The sequence below is a fragment of the Trichomonas vaginalis genome, chromosome I (assembly GCF_026262505.1).
Source record: "Trichomonas vaginalis G3 chromosome I, whole genome shotgun sequence".
NCBI classification, from domain to species: domain Eukaryota; phylum Parabasalia; order Trichomonadida; family Trichomonadidae; genus Trichomonas; species Trichomonas vaginalis.
This window is the reverse complement of record NC_067203.1, coordinates 859,514-871,566: the sequence shown is the minus strand read 5'-3', so window position 1 is coordinate 871,566 and position 12,053 is coordinate 859,514. Positions and strand designations below refer to the sequence as shown.

Genomic DNA, 12,053 nt, shown 5'->3' with positions numbered 1-12,053 from the left:
ACAAAAAGCCCTGAAGACATATATGGATAGCGATGAGTATAAAAAAGAAGTTGAAGCAAATGTAAAGGCAGAAAAACTTTTACAGTTGCAAAACCAAACCGTACAGTATGAAAACTTAGCACAAGAAAGTAAAAATAACGACGCAGCCATGCAAAAGGCAATGAAAAGCGCAGAATATATAAAAGCTAACAATGACTGGTTAGATGCCCAAGCCAACGCTAAAGCAGCCCAGCTTATAGGGTCAATAAGGACAAAAATACAAGCGGATGAAGACAGTTCAAATGAAGCTTTAACGAATGCTGACTTTAAGAACGCCTTCGAAGCTCTTCATAGTAAGGTGAAACAAGTGAACGATTTCTCATCTGGAAAGAAACTGAAGTCTGAAGGTTTCGACAAAGAGTTAAAAGAAGTAGCACAAAATATGACGAAAATAACAGATGCAGCAACGAGACAGGCAGTTCAAAGTGCCTATGACGCCGTTAGAGCAACTGTTGTGAAAAGTCAAGAAAAAGAGTTACAACAGACCAAAACAGACCTAGTAAATGCTTTCTTAAAAACGAAAAGTCAGGTAGGACATTACGCTGCAGATGGAACATATGTGCCAGCTGGTGGAACTTATATACCAGCTGGTGGAACTTATATACTAGCTAGTGGAACTTATATACCACCAAACCCTCCAAGAGAAGCACCTGCACCAGGACTACCTAAAACATTTACATCGTCACATGGACACAGACACAGGCATGCACCAAAACCAACACAACAACCAACACAACAACCAACAGTTCAAAATCCAGCACCACAACAACAACCAAAACCAACAGTTCAAAATCCAGCACAACAACCACCTCCACAACCAGCACAGCAACCAACAGTTCAAAACCCTGCACAACAACAACCACAAACAGAGCAAGGACATAAAAGAAGTAGAGAACAAGGAAACCAAGAATTCTTAAAAAGGCTTAAGGAAGACTATGGTTACCCAGATAGTATTGACTTTAGTGACAGATATAAAGAAGCTATTAGAAAGTTCAAGGGAGGAAATACTGACCCGAACCTATTTAGCTTTATGGTTCAGCACCAAATGGGATATAATTTCAAACCTGGAAAATACAAGCTCGCTAAGGGATATGATTTAATAGCATATCATCCAAATGACATGACTGAATTTACTCCGAGATATTTGATGTCAGAGCTAAATGACAATTCAACTCCCGTCATGAAACGCGTAAAAAATAGAGACGGAACGAAAGAAGAAAGGTTTATGAGTCCGGATGACTTAGAAAGGGAAGTTGTTAAAAACGGTCTCGGAATATATGAAATGCCAGCAGATGAGGTACAAGAAACTCCACAGGAAGAACTAGTTCAGATACAACCAGACATGGAAGAAATAGTTCAGCAACAACAGCTAGAAGAGCCTGAAGGAAACGAACAAGTCACTCCTTTGGAAACTAACTTCACAGAACTAGATGAAGATTTGGAACAGCCGAAAAATCTTGACCCTCAACAAGTGTATGCGGAGAATATGGAATATTTCCAAGAGTCTAAAAAAAATTCGGCTGACATAGTAGAAGAATATCGAAAAATGTTCGCCGACATACAAAAGACTCCAACACCAGATGAAAATATTCAGCATAGAATGGAAGTACTGAAAGAAAATGTACACAAATACAACAACCCTTTTTACTTACGAGCATTTAACGTTCAATCTTCGGATGAACTCGGTGAAAATAAAAGGTTAAATTTCAAGAAAACATATAGAAATGAAACATTGTTTAAAGTTCATTCAGAACCTAACCAAGATGGAAACAAACCTACTTTTGTTTCTGCAGACGATGGAACTACAATGAGATGGGGTCATAAAGCTAACCCGGATAGGTGGTTCATAAACTTACAACCACAATTCCAAGAAGTTGTAGACGCAATGGAAGTCAATGGTGAACCAGATATAGCTGGTATTTTAAGCGCGGCTTTAATGCCATTGAAAGATATGAAACATGCAGATATTTTGGACCAGTATGAAATGAACATGGCTGATGGAAATATAACACCTGACGTTCTAGAACATTTATCTCAAAGAACTACACAGAACCATAGAGATGGTATATTTGGTGAAGAGTTTAGAAAGAAAGTTAGGGAGAGCGAAGGAAGAGAACCTATTGTACATGACCTTGCAAATGAAAGTTTACAAAATGTCATAAAAACTTACTTTGCAGACAATGAACTGAGAAGGGATGAATATTTAAGAAAACTCAAATGGACAGTACCAAATGAAATGTTAGTATTGAAAAACATGTTCCTTGACAAAATAAAACCAACTACAGAAATAAACGACGCAAGACTGAAAGATTGGGTAAAAGCTTTCCCATTCACAAAAGATATAGTTGGTAACATGGAAAGAAAACCAGAATGGCTACAAAAAACATATATTTGGAAACGAGCTTATTCCATATGGACAGGCACTGTTTGAAGAGCTCAACCGGAAGGATCAAGAACAACAAGCGACGACTCAAATACAAACTATGACAAACTCTTTCTAGATATAGGTTACCTGAGATGGGCGACCAGAGCCCAAAGGCAAAAAGGACATGGGAAATTTACAACATACTAGGTGAACATGAGGCAAAGATGCAACAACTTGAAGCAGAGGGCAAGTTACCAAAAGCGACACCAAAGAAGAAGAGAAGAGTAGAACAAAGTGAAAGTAGTGAAGAAGTAACTTCATCTAGTGAAAGTAGTGGCAATGAAAGAAAAAGAAGAGTTAAAAACTCAGTCAGGAAGAAAGTAAAGCTTGGTCCACGTGGGTTCTATTATGACATATAAATCCAACTATTCTATATTTTTACCCATATGAAATGTACGCCGCTCAGAATATAACGCCAACAGTTTTGGATGCCATGAATGGAAATGTTTCCGAATGGTATAACGAATGCGACAATGCCATTAGAAGGTCAGAAATAGTTCCTGGAACTTACGAATATACAACTGCTGTTTCTTATGGAAACGTAGGTGAGTTTGGAGAAGGTTCTTCAACAACAGTAGATATTGCTTGCGACAGGTTTCATATTATTTCTATTGACAACTCTTTCTTATACGTGGAACAAGACATTGAAATAAAACCTTCTGCCAAGTTGTCTGACAAGAAAGGTTGCAATGGAATTTTCTATGTCGGATACCAATATGCTCCAGAAGTTTTCATGGGATATAAGATATATTCTAACTCTGACTTAGTTCAAACAGTAACATGGGCAAACTATGAATGGTTCGCTTTGAGAAACTCAGTACAACCACAAGCTAGAGAACAAACAGACCAGTATGCAACTATTGAAAAAATAAGAAGACTTGACCCTAACGTTCCAGGAGTTTATGTTGACCTTTCTGGACAAACTGCAGCAGCAGTAACCAAAGTAAAATTGAAACTTAGAGTTCCTTTGTCATCTTTCCTCATCTTCAGGTTTTTAAGATACTTGCCAAACTGGGCAGGAAAAATTTCTATCGAACTTACTCCAAGCAAAAATAACTTAGTCATTGCACCAACACAAGACCCATTCACTCTTACTGTAGCTGGAACTGGTGGAGCCAAGTTCTGTGACTTTTGCAAAGACAAAGTTGACTTAGACTTTGGTTTTCAAACCTCAACACTGAAGTAAACTACTACTTCAATGCTGCTGGAACTGCTTGGGACCCAGTTAAGTTCACATGCGAAAAGTTGAATGCAAGAGAATAGAAAGCAGACTTGCAGTCTATATGTTGGACCCAGATATTTCAAATGCTTTAGCTGCCAAATATATTGCAGTTCCACTTATGTTCCCTATACACCAAATATCTGTCAAAGACTTTGCAGGTGAAGTTGGAACCAAAGTGCTGACCCAGGTGCAAGAACAGATATTGCCTTAACAACTGCAATGAAACATGCAGATACTATGTTTGTACTGTTCAGACGAACTATAAATGACTATTCTTGTTTCTACAACCCTGGTATTAAATATCATATAAACATAGATGGCAAATATTATCCAAGAGAAGAATATTCTACAGTTGAGGATATGAGGTCATACAACTTGACATTAGATGCTATGAACTTTAACAACAACTTCACAACAACCATTAACCCTGAAATGCAAAGTTCTATTATGCCATATGTGAAAGTATGGACTCATACAGGAGGTCAAAAACACTCAATATACAAATGGAGACCGTTCAAACTTTTGGCTTGGCATTCCATTTGCTGACTCAGAAGACTTTATGGGTGGTATTTCAACTGTTGGTACAGTTCAAATACAATATACTGGTGACAGAGACGGTCCAGATGAATTGAAAGCAAAGAAGTTTACAAAACCAATAGCACTTTTCACGGAAGATGCTCTTTTGAAAATTCGTTCGATGAAACCTGCTGGAGCTCCTCAGATTGGTATAACGACAGCTTCCATCGAGCAGATTTTGGCAGCAGGTCAGTAAGTTGTTCTTGAACTGACTTCTCTCCGTCAAATATTGACAGTACGCCAGTTTTGATATAATATTGTATTATAAACTTACCTTTAGAAATATCTGTAAGTTTTGTTGTTATATTTTTGTCTGCTTCAAGAACTTTCACCATCTCGGTTATACCAACTTTCTTTGCTTTATGAAAATATTTTGGTTCAGCAAAGACTGCTATTCTATAACATTTTCCATTGTTTGTGTAAAGAACTACTCTGTCAATGAACTTGTATTGTTTGTGTGTGTAAACTTTGTTTTGCTTCAATTCGAAGAGATACTCAAATACGTCCATCTTTTTATTCTAAGTAAAATGTCATTTCCGAAAAATAGAAGCGTAAGTGTTTCAAAAGGTTTAATGGCGATGGCAGATGTGAAGTTAAATTCACCAACTCAAACAAACAGTCAAAGTGTTGTTGTCAATGTCAAAGAAAGAGATGTTGAAGTGGGGAAACCATACGAAGACGAAGATGGTATAACAATAGTTCCTGTAAAAGAACAACCAACATACCCTGAAGTTAGCAGAGACTTAAGTTCTGTTGCAGATATTCGAAACGACTACCAACAACTTAAAGACAAACTTAAAACTCAGGAGAAGATTTGTCAGGCTTTAGGTCTAATGTTAAACTTGGTCGAACACAACCCTGTAAAAGTGAACTCATATGTCATCGCACCTCATGAAATTTTGAAAGAACTATTGAAACTTTTGACAGAGGCAGACGATATAAACATCAAAGAAATAGAACCCGACATTGCTTGCTGTGGTGTTTCATATAATGTCATTGACAAGATATACGTTATGAAAGGAGGTGAAACGTTGAACTTAAAATATAGTTTCCAGACGTCATAAAAATATTTGACGACCACAACATTTCATTAAAATTTAGTTGCTAAGTAAAAATGTCAAAACTTCTTGAAAGATGTTTGAAGAAAAATAATATAGACTTTATTTCATGTAAAGGACTTTACACACTTTTGAACGATATGAAAGACCCTGTTTTGTTTGTTCGTGTAGACAAAGAAAGTTCTATGTCTTTACAAAATATTTGAACTTCTTAGACAGAGAACTTCAAGAAACGCCATGTGAAAGTTTAGATGAAGTTCTTCTCCACTTTCAGAAAAAACTTTTAAATATATGTAAATGGCAGAAGACATAGTGGTTTATACTATTACGACTAAAAACCCTGAGTCATATAATTCTATAACAACAAACTTACAAAGTCCTCAAGGACGATATTGTAAATGACCTTAAACACGATGACGACTAAAGCCTGTTTTGCTCTTTTGACACCAGAAGATTTTATTGTTGTGAATGGTAAAAAATACTTCTTTGAAGATACTTACTCAGATATACCACCAACAGGTTTTGTTGACTTATTTAATACTTTAAGGACGGATGTAACATGTGCTGCACTAGAGCAGGTTTCATTATGTTTGGATGTCCGACTGAGTTTAGTATAAACGATATGAGCTATAATACAAAACTTATATCTGGTTTTTACTACCAACAGTTTCCTATAACAGGAAAAGGTGTCATACAAGGAATGTCTATTCCATTGACTTTAAGTACACCTATTTTATATATTGTTTCAAACTTAGGTTCAAAGTGCTATTCGAATGTCGACAGAAACTACTATGACCAAAAGATACTCATGCGTATAAACAACACTTTCTCTGCTGGTTTGCCTATTGTTCATTCGAATGCAGAGTTTTCAGCTTTAGTAAACTCAAACACTTTAGCAAACATAAACTTAACCTTAGTTGACGCAAACTTTGTTCCTGTAAAACTTTTATGTCCTATGTATTTGTCAATGACGGCAGAAAGTTTCGAATTGGAAGATGCAACTGGTGAAAGTATTGTACTACAAGAACAACTTCAACAACAAATAGCTCAAGAACAACAAATGCAACAAATGGAACAAATGCAACAACAAAGTCAAGAATAAAAAATATTTTTTTTATTTTTATAAAAATGTACAGAATAGACGTTTCAGATTTTTATGACTTCCAAGCCTTCAGAAATATGTGTCCATTTAGAGACTATAACAAAGCAGTCGAGAATTTGAAACGTTTAGTCATTTATGTCGACTCTGCCCCAGAATGTTATGTCATGAAAGAATGGGATGTTGTCTTTAACAAACCAAGAGCGACAATAGTTTCAGAACAAGAATGTAAACAGAAACTTAAGAAAATAAAAGTCGTACAAGTTGGCATGAAGATGTTAGATGCTTGGGATATCTTATTGTCAAAGTTAGAAGATTTTTCAGTTCGAGGTATAAAGTTCTATACACCTTCTCCAAACTTCTATTCTATCTTCACTGGATATAAATACGAACAAGTAGAATGGAAAGAAAATGTTATAGAAGCTTGGTTAGACCATGTCAAAGAAATTATATGCAATGGAAACGAAAGAGTCTATGAGTATATCTTATGTTGGTTTGCAAACATCTTCAAACATCCAAGTGCTAAAAATGAAACTGCTCTCATCATAATTGGGAAAACAAGGAACTGGTAAGAACACTTTCTTTACAGATATTTTTGTGCAAACTGTTAGAGGGCTATTCGAACCCGAATATGACAAACTTAGAAAACATCTGCGGTAAATTTAACTCTTCAATAGAGAATATGAAACTTATAGTATGTAACGAACTTCAAAAGTATAGATACAACAAAGGTTTTGAACTCGGATGCTTTGAAGAGTCTTATAACAGACAAAGTTGGAGTTGTTGAAAGAAAGTATAGAGAGAAAGAGTTTGTGAAAATGTTGCAAATTTCATCATGGTTTCAAACAACGCCGTTCCGATGAAGTTAGAAAGTTTCTGACAGAAGAATATGTAGTTGTCAGAACGTCAGAAGCTCATATGCAAGATACAGAATATTTTGACGACTTAGCAGAAACTTTGACATCTGACTTTTACAACCACTTGTTCTCATATTTCATGACATTAGATATTTCTAAGTTCAATCCAAGACAAATTCCACATACCGAAGAGAGACAAACATTGTTAGAAGCAAACAAGAGTGTATATGAACTGTTCATAGATGAAACTGACTTTGAGTGTTTAGATGAAAGGTCATTGTACGATTCGTATAAACAGTATTGTCAAGAGTATGGTTATATGACAGCGTCTAAACGAACATTCTTGGCAAATGTCAAAAGTCTTTTAGACGTCAGAATGGTGTATATACAAAGAAAAATTTTTCTGAGTAAATTTTTAAAAAAAATATTTTTTTTATCCGATAGAAAAGATGACGAAATTCATCTCAGTCAACAAGTACATGTCAGGACTTAAAGAAGAACTAGACCCATTCACATATTTGAATGTTACTTCTCCATTTTGAAAAGTCTTCATTTGACAAAGTTTGGAAACATCGAACCAGTTAAGTTTGCTATTGTGACTAAAAATGGTGCGAAATTTGAAGACTTAGACATAGAAGGTTTGTTAACAGTCAAAGAAAGTTTTGACAGAAGGTTTTCAACCTTTAAAGAAGGCAAAGCATACAAACTTGTTATACTCTTATGAACCAAAGAAGCAGACGACTATGAATATTATGAGTCTAAGATAGTTGAAGTTCAAGGTAAATTGGGTAAAAAGATTTTAGAGTCTAAGCCGGTGTTTGCTCCTAAAGAGGAAAGAGAAACATTGACATTGACCCAGAAATGTTCTAAAAAATAAAATTTTATTTTTACATGTCAAATTTCTTTTTTCTCTGGCTCTGGTTCTTTCTTCTCTTCTTCTACTTTCTTTTCTTTCTTTTCTCTTCTTCTTCTTCTCTGGTGGAGTTATGTCAAACTTCTCAGAACCATATTTTTGTAAAAGGTCTTTGTCCTTTAATAGCTCTTCTATTCTGTTTTCTATTTCATTTTCAAGAACAGCGCATGTGTCTTCTTTGCATTCTAAGAAGTTTTGTTGGACTTCATCTCTCCAAGAGGCGTCATCTCTGTCAACAAGTCTGTCATTGACAAATTTTAAGATTCTCTGCTTAAGGTTTTATGGTTCTTGTCATATTCCAGAAACAGAACTTTAGAACATTCACCTTTCTTGTTTACACTATGTAAGATTTTATGGTCGACAGATGTTTTGCTGTCGAAAAAGCTTGTCTCGAATATAGATAGCGAAATCGCTAGACATTTCCTAAAAGATAAAAATTTTAATTTTTCTAAAAAATATGTTAGAAAAAAAGTTTGCTGACATTGACAAGAAATTTGAGAATGTTTTAAATAAGAACAAGAGGAAGTTGGAAAATGCTCAGATAAAACCCATACATGACAAGTTCTTATTTGCTCAGAATGGTATAACAGGTCTAATTGCACCGCCTGGGTCGGGTAAGACTTTCACTTATCTTAAAATGGCTGCACAACAACAAGAACTAGATGAGAAGAACCCATTCTATGAGTTAGTAGTCATTTGTAGTACTTCGGGTCAATTTGACCAAACAGTCAATTCGTTCAAAGATATTATAAAAAAGTCTAAGTTAGTATGTATAAAAGACTCTGAGTTGTTAGATTGGATAAAGAAGTACCAAAGAAGAGTTTTGAAGTACAATGCTATAAATGAGTATGTCAATTCGAAGTTTAAAGACCCAAATGAGGAAATGCAGAGAATATTAGAGAAGAAACACTTCAGAAACAAACAGAAAGAGATAGAATACATTTCGAAGAAATTGCAATCTTACGATTGGAAGACTTACCCTCACAGATGTCTTCTTATCTTAGATGACTTTGCTTCTCATCCTTTGTTAAAGAATAGAGAACAAGACATGTGTCGAATTCTTAAGAAGCTCAGACACTTTAACATTTCAGTTGTCATTTGTGTACAGACAGCAAAGAGTTTAAGTAAGGATGTAAAGAGAATACTTACTGATATCATACTTTTCCCCGGATTGTCCGAAGACGATTTCATGGAACTTATGAAAGAGTCCATGGCAGGTAAGTTTGACAGACATGAACTATGGGAGAAGTACAAAGTCATACAAGACCCTCATACTTCTTTCAGAATTCATATCTACGCAAACAAAGTTCAAATTGTAAAAAGTCAAGCGTAAAAATGTAAGTGTTTGAGTCTTAGTCTGTTGTGGTGCTGGGGCTGTCGGTTCTTCTGGCTTTGGAAGACATTCAGGAAGAGGAATGTCAGTCATCCGTTTGTGTCCTGTCGGAAGGAAGGACTTTTCCTGTCGGAAAGAAAAACTTTTCCTGTCGGAAAGAAAAATTTTTCCTGTCGGAAAGAAAAATTTTTCCTGTCGGAAAGAAAAATTTTTCCTGAAGGTCGGCCAAAAAGTTCTCAATTTTCGAAAATTTGAATGGTTTACGGACGGACAACTGGAAAAATTTTTCCTGTCGGAAGGAAAATTTTTTCCTGTTGGAAGGAAAATTTTTTCCTGTTGGAAGGAAAAACTTTTCCTGTTGGAAGGAAATTTTTTTCCTGTTGGAAGGAAAAACTTTTCCTGTCGGAAGGAAGGACTCGGAATGCCAGAAGGACTCGGACAAGACAATTTACCATCTAGAGCTACCTGAGCCATCTTTGGTGTCAAGCTTGAAAAATAAATGGTTCATTTACTCTTCTTCTTTGAAGTTATCGAAATACTCTGTTATCTTTTCCTTCAGTAGCGGTAAGTCTTCTTTGAATGTAAGTATTGTACAACCTTTCATATCATAGTGTGTTTGAGGTAACGTATCTTGAACTATCTGTTTAACATCTTCATTTGGTGTCATTGAAATCGGTAAGTTTTCGCGATAGAACCAATTTCTGTCAGATTTGTAAATCTTAGCAAGGTCGTAAAAGCTTTTGTTGTTTCTTCTGACTAAATGCAACATAACCATATCTCTGTCTTCTTCATTTTCTATCTCTTCAGTGTAAATCATATACTTATAGTTCTTTTCCTTTCCTTTTGGTACCGAACGTGGTATTCTTTTCTGTATGTTTTTGTCTTTGGATTCAATGACTTCATCTTTTGCTTGAAGTTTCTTTTCCATCTCTTCACGTTCTTGTCTGTGAAGTTCGTCAAGAAGTTTACAAACATACCATGAATAGCGAGGCGAAGCCCACATTGCAACAGCATTTACAAGAAGTCTATGTACATACCAACCTCTCAAACCATTTGGCAAATTTTTACGATTTTCATAGAGTTTTGGCGACCCAGACTTTTTACCTACTCGCTGTTCTTCACTGTTTTCAGAAAAAAGTATGTCTCGCTGTGCTTCATTTAATAGTTCAATAGTGCTTTGGTTCCTAAACCAGTCTTTAGGAAGCTTAGTATCTGGAGCAAAACATGCTGTCAAAATACTTTGCATTTGGTACATGTCATCTTTGACCGAACGAATGAGACGTAACTGTTTGTTAAACTGAACCCACTCGTATTCTTCATTTATATCTTCATGAACGATAGCAGTTGTTGTGTTCTCTGTTGTTGACATATCTGTCTTTACATACAAAATAAAAAAAATATTTTATAAAAACTAGCGTTATTTTCTATCTTGTATAAAAGACCAAAAATAAACGCTTTACATGTATTTTTCAGCAACTTCGTCAAATACTTTTATAGCTTTGTCGATCTCATCTACTTCGAAAGTTTCTTTACCTTTCGTGGGAGCACCATACATTTTCTCAAACTTTTCAAGTAGTTCTGTTTCAGCAGCTCTCATATCGTTAACAAACGCAACCTTAACTCTATTGACTATACTGTCATATCTTTGAGTTATATTAAATGTTCTTCCTATCTTATATCTCTTTGTATTGAAGTCCTTCGGTTTCTGAACGATGTAAAGTAAGCCTTCACTGCAACGTTCCGTATCGAATGAACCATATGTTATGAAATTATATCCAACAACTGGGTCAATCCAGAACAAAACTACTGGTATAAGACTTTTGTCGATGAGATATGCTCTTGTTCCATAGAATCTTACCGATATCATCAGCTCAGGATTTCTTGTCAAAATTTTCTGAGTAGAAGCAATTCTAACCCAGTCGTGTGCTTTCTTTCCAGATAGTGTTAAAATGTCTGACAAAGAATATTTTTTGTATTTCTTTGAGTATCTTACGTTTAAATCACCTATTCTAACCACTTTGGTGTCATTGTCTATCTTTTTAACTGTTTCAAACTCAGTGTTTGTCATTTCCTGTTCTTACATACAAAATAAAAAAATAAAAAAAATAAAAACTAACGTTGTTTTTTTATCTTGTATAAAAGATATGATTTCAGGGATTTTTTTGACGAAGTGCAAAAGTTCTCTTCGTCAAAAAAATACAGTTATATCATGAAATTTGGTCATTTTTTCACGATTTCAGGGATTTTTTTATGAAGTGTCAAAGTTCACTTCGTCAAAAAAATACAGTTATATAATGAAATTTGGTCATTTTTTCACGATTTCAGGGATTTTTTTAACGAAGTGTCAAAGTTCTCTTCGTCAAAAAAATACAGTTATATCATGAAATTTGGTCATGTTTTTCAGCAAAAATATATTTTAGGTGGAACCAGGTCCCTCGGTCCCTCGGTCCCTCGGTCAAATGAACTTCTCTGAAAAAGTGTGACAACATGACATTTTGACAACAACACAGGAAAAAGACTTCTTCGTATAT

At 35.2% G+C, this 12,053-nt stretch overlaps 6 protein-coding genes across 6 annotated transcripts, besides 1 other annotated feature; 4 read left to right on the top strand and 2 right to left on the bottom strand.

Annotated features, from left to right (window-relative positions):
• Window positions 1–421: 421 nt before the first annotated feature.
• TVAGG3_0904940 (protein of unknown function, DUF4106 family) lies at window positions 422–1,512 on the top strand (the record flags this gene model as incomplete). Its single annotated transcript, XM_051251510.1, has 1 exon — window positions 422–1,512. A coding segment is annotated over one exon (1,091 nt), but the record flags the coding sequence as incomplete, so codon positions are not given.
• A 277-nt stretch (window positions 1,513–1,789) lies between these two features.
• Window positions 1,790–12,053: part of a mobile genetic element that runs on past the window's edge.
• TVAGG3_0904930 (uncharacterized protein) lies at window positions 2,856–3,313 on the top strand (the record flags this gene model as incomplete). The annotated part of the gene is made up of 1 exon (XM_051251509.1): window positions 2,856–3,313. A coding segment is annotated over one exon (458 nt), but the record flags the coding sequence as incomplete, so codon positions are not given.
• TVAGG3_0904920 (uncharacterized protein) lies at window positions 6,021–6,422 on the top strand (the record flags this gene model as incomplete). Its single annotated transcript, XM_051251508.1, has 1 exon — window positions 6,021–6,422. One exon carries the CDS (start codon window positions 6,021–6,023, stop codon window positions 6,420–6,422), a length of 402 nt encoding a protein of 133 aa, XP_051077082.1.
• TVAGG3_0904910 (uncharacterized protein) lies at window positions 6,449–6,692 on the top strand (the record flags this gene model as incomplete). The annotated part of the gene is made up of 1 exon (XM_051251507.1): window positions 6,449–6,692. A coding segment is annotated over one exon (244 nt), but the record flags the coding sequence as incomplete, so codon positions are not given.
• Window positions 10,031–10,339, bottom strand: TVAGG3_0904900 (uncharacterized protein; the record flags this gene model as incomplete). The annotated part of the gene is made up of 1 exon (XM_051251506.1): window positions 10,031–10,339. The coding sequence occupies one exon, from the start codon at window positions 10,337–10,339 to the stop codon at window positions 10,031–10,033; it is 309 nt and encodes a 102-aa protein (XP_051077080.1).
• Window positions 10,979–11,590, bottom strand: TVAGG3_0904890 (organellar and viral DNA polymerase type B; the record flags this gene model as incomplete). Its single annotated transcript, XM_051251505.1, has 1 exon — window positions 10,979–11,590. One exon carries the CDS (start codon window positions 11,588–11,590, stop codon window positions 10,979–10,981), a length of 612 nt encoding a protein of 203 aa, XP_051077079.1.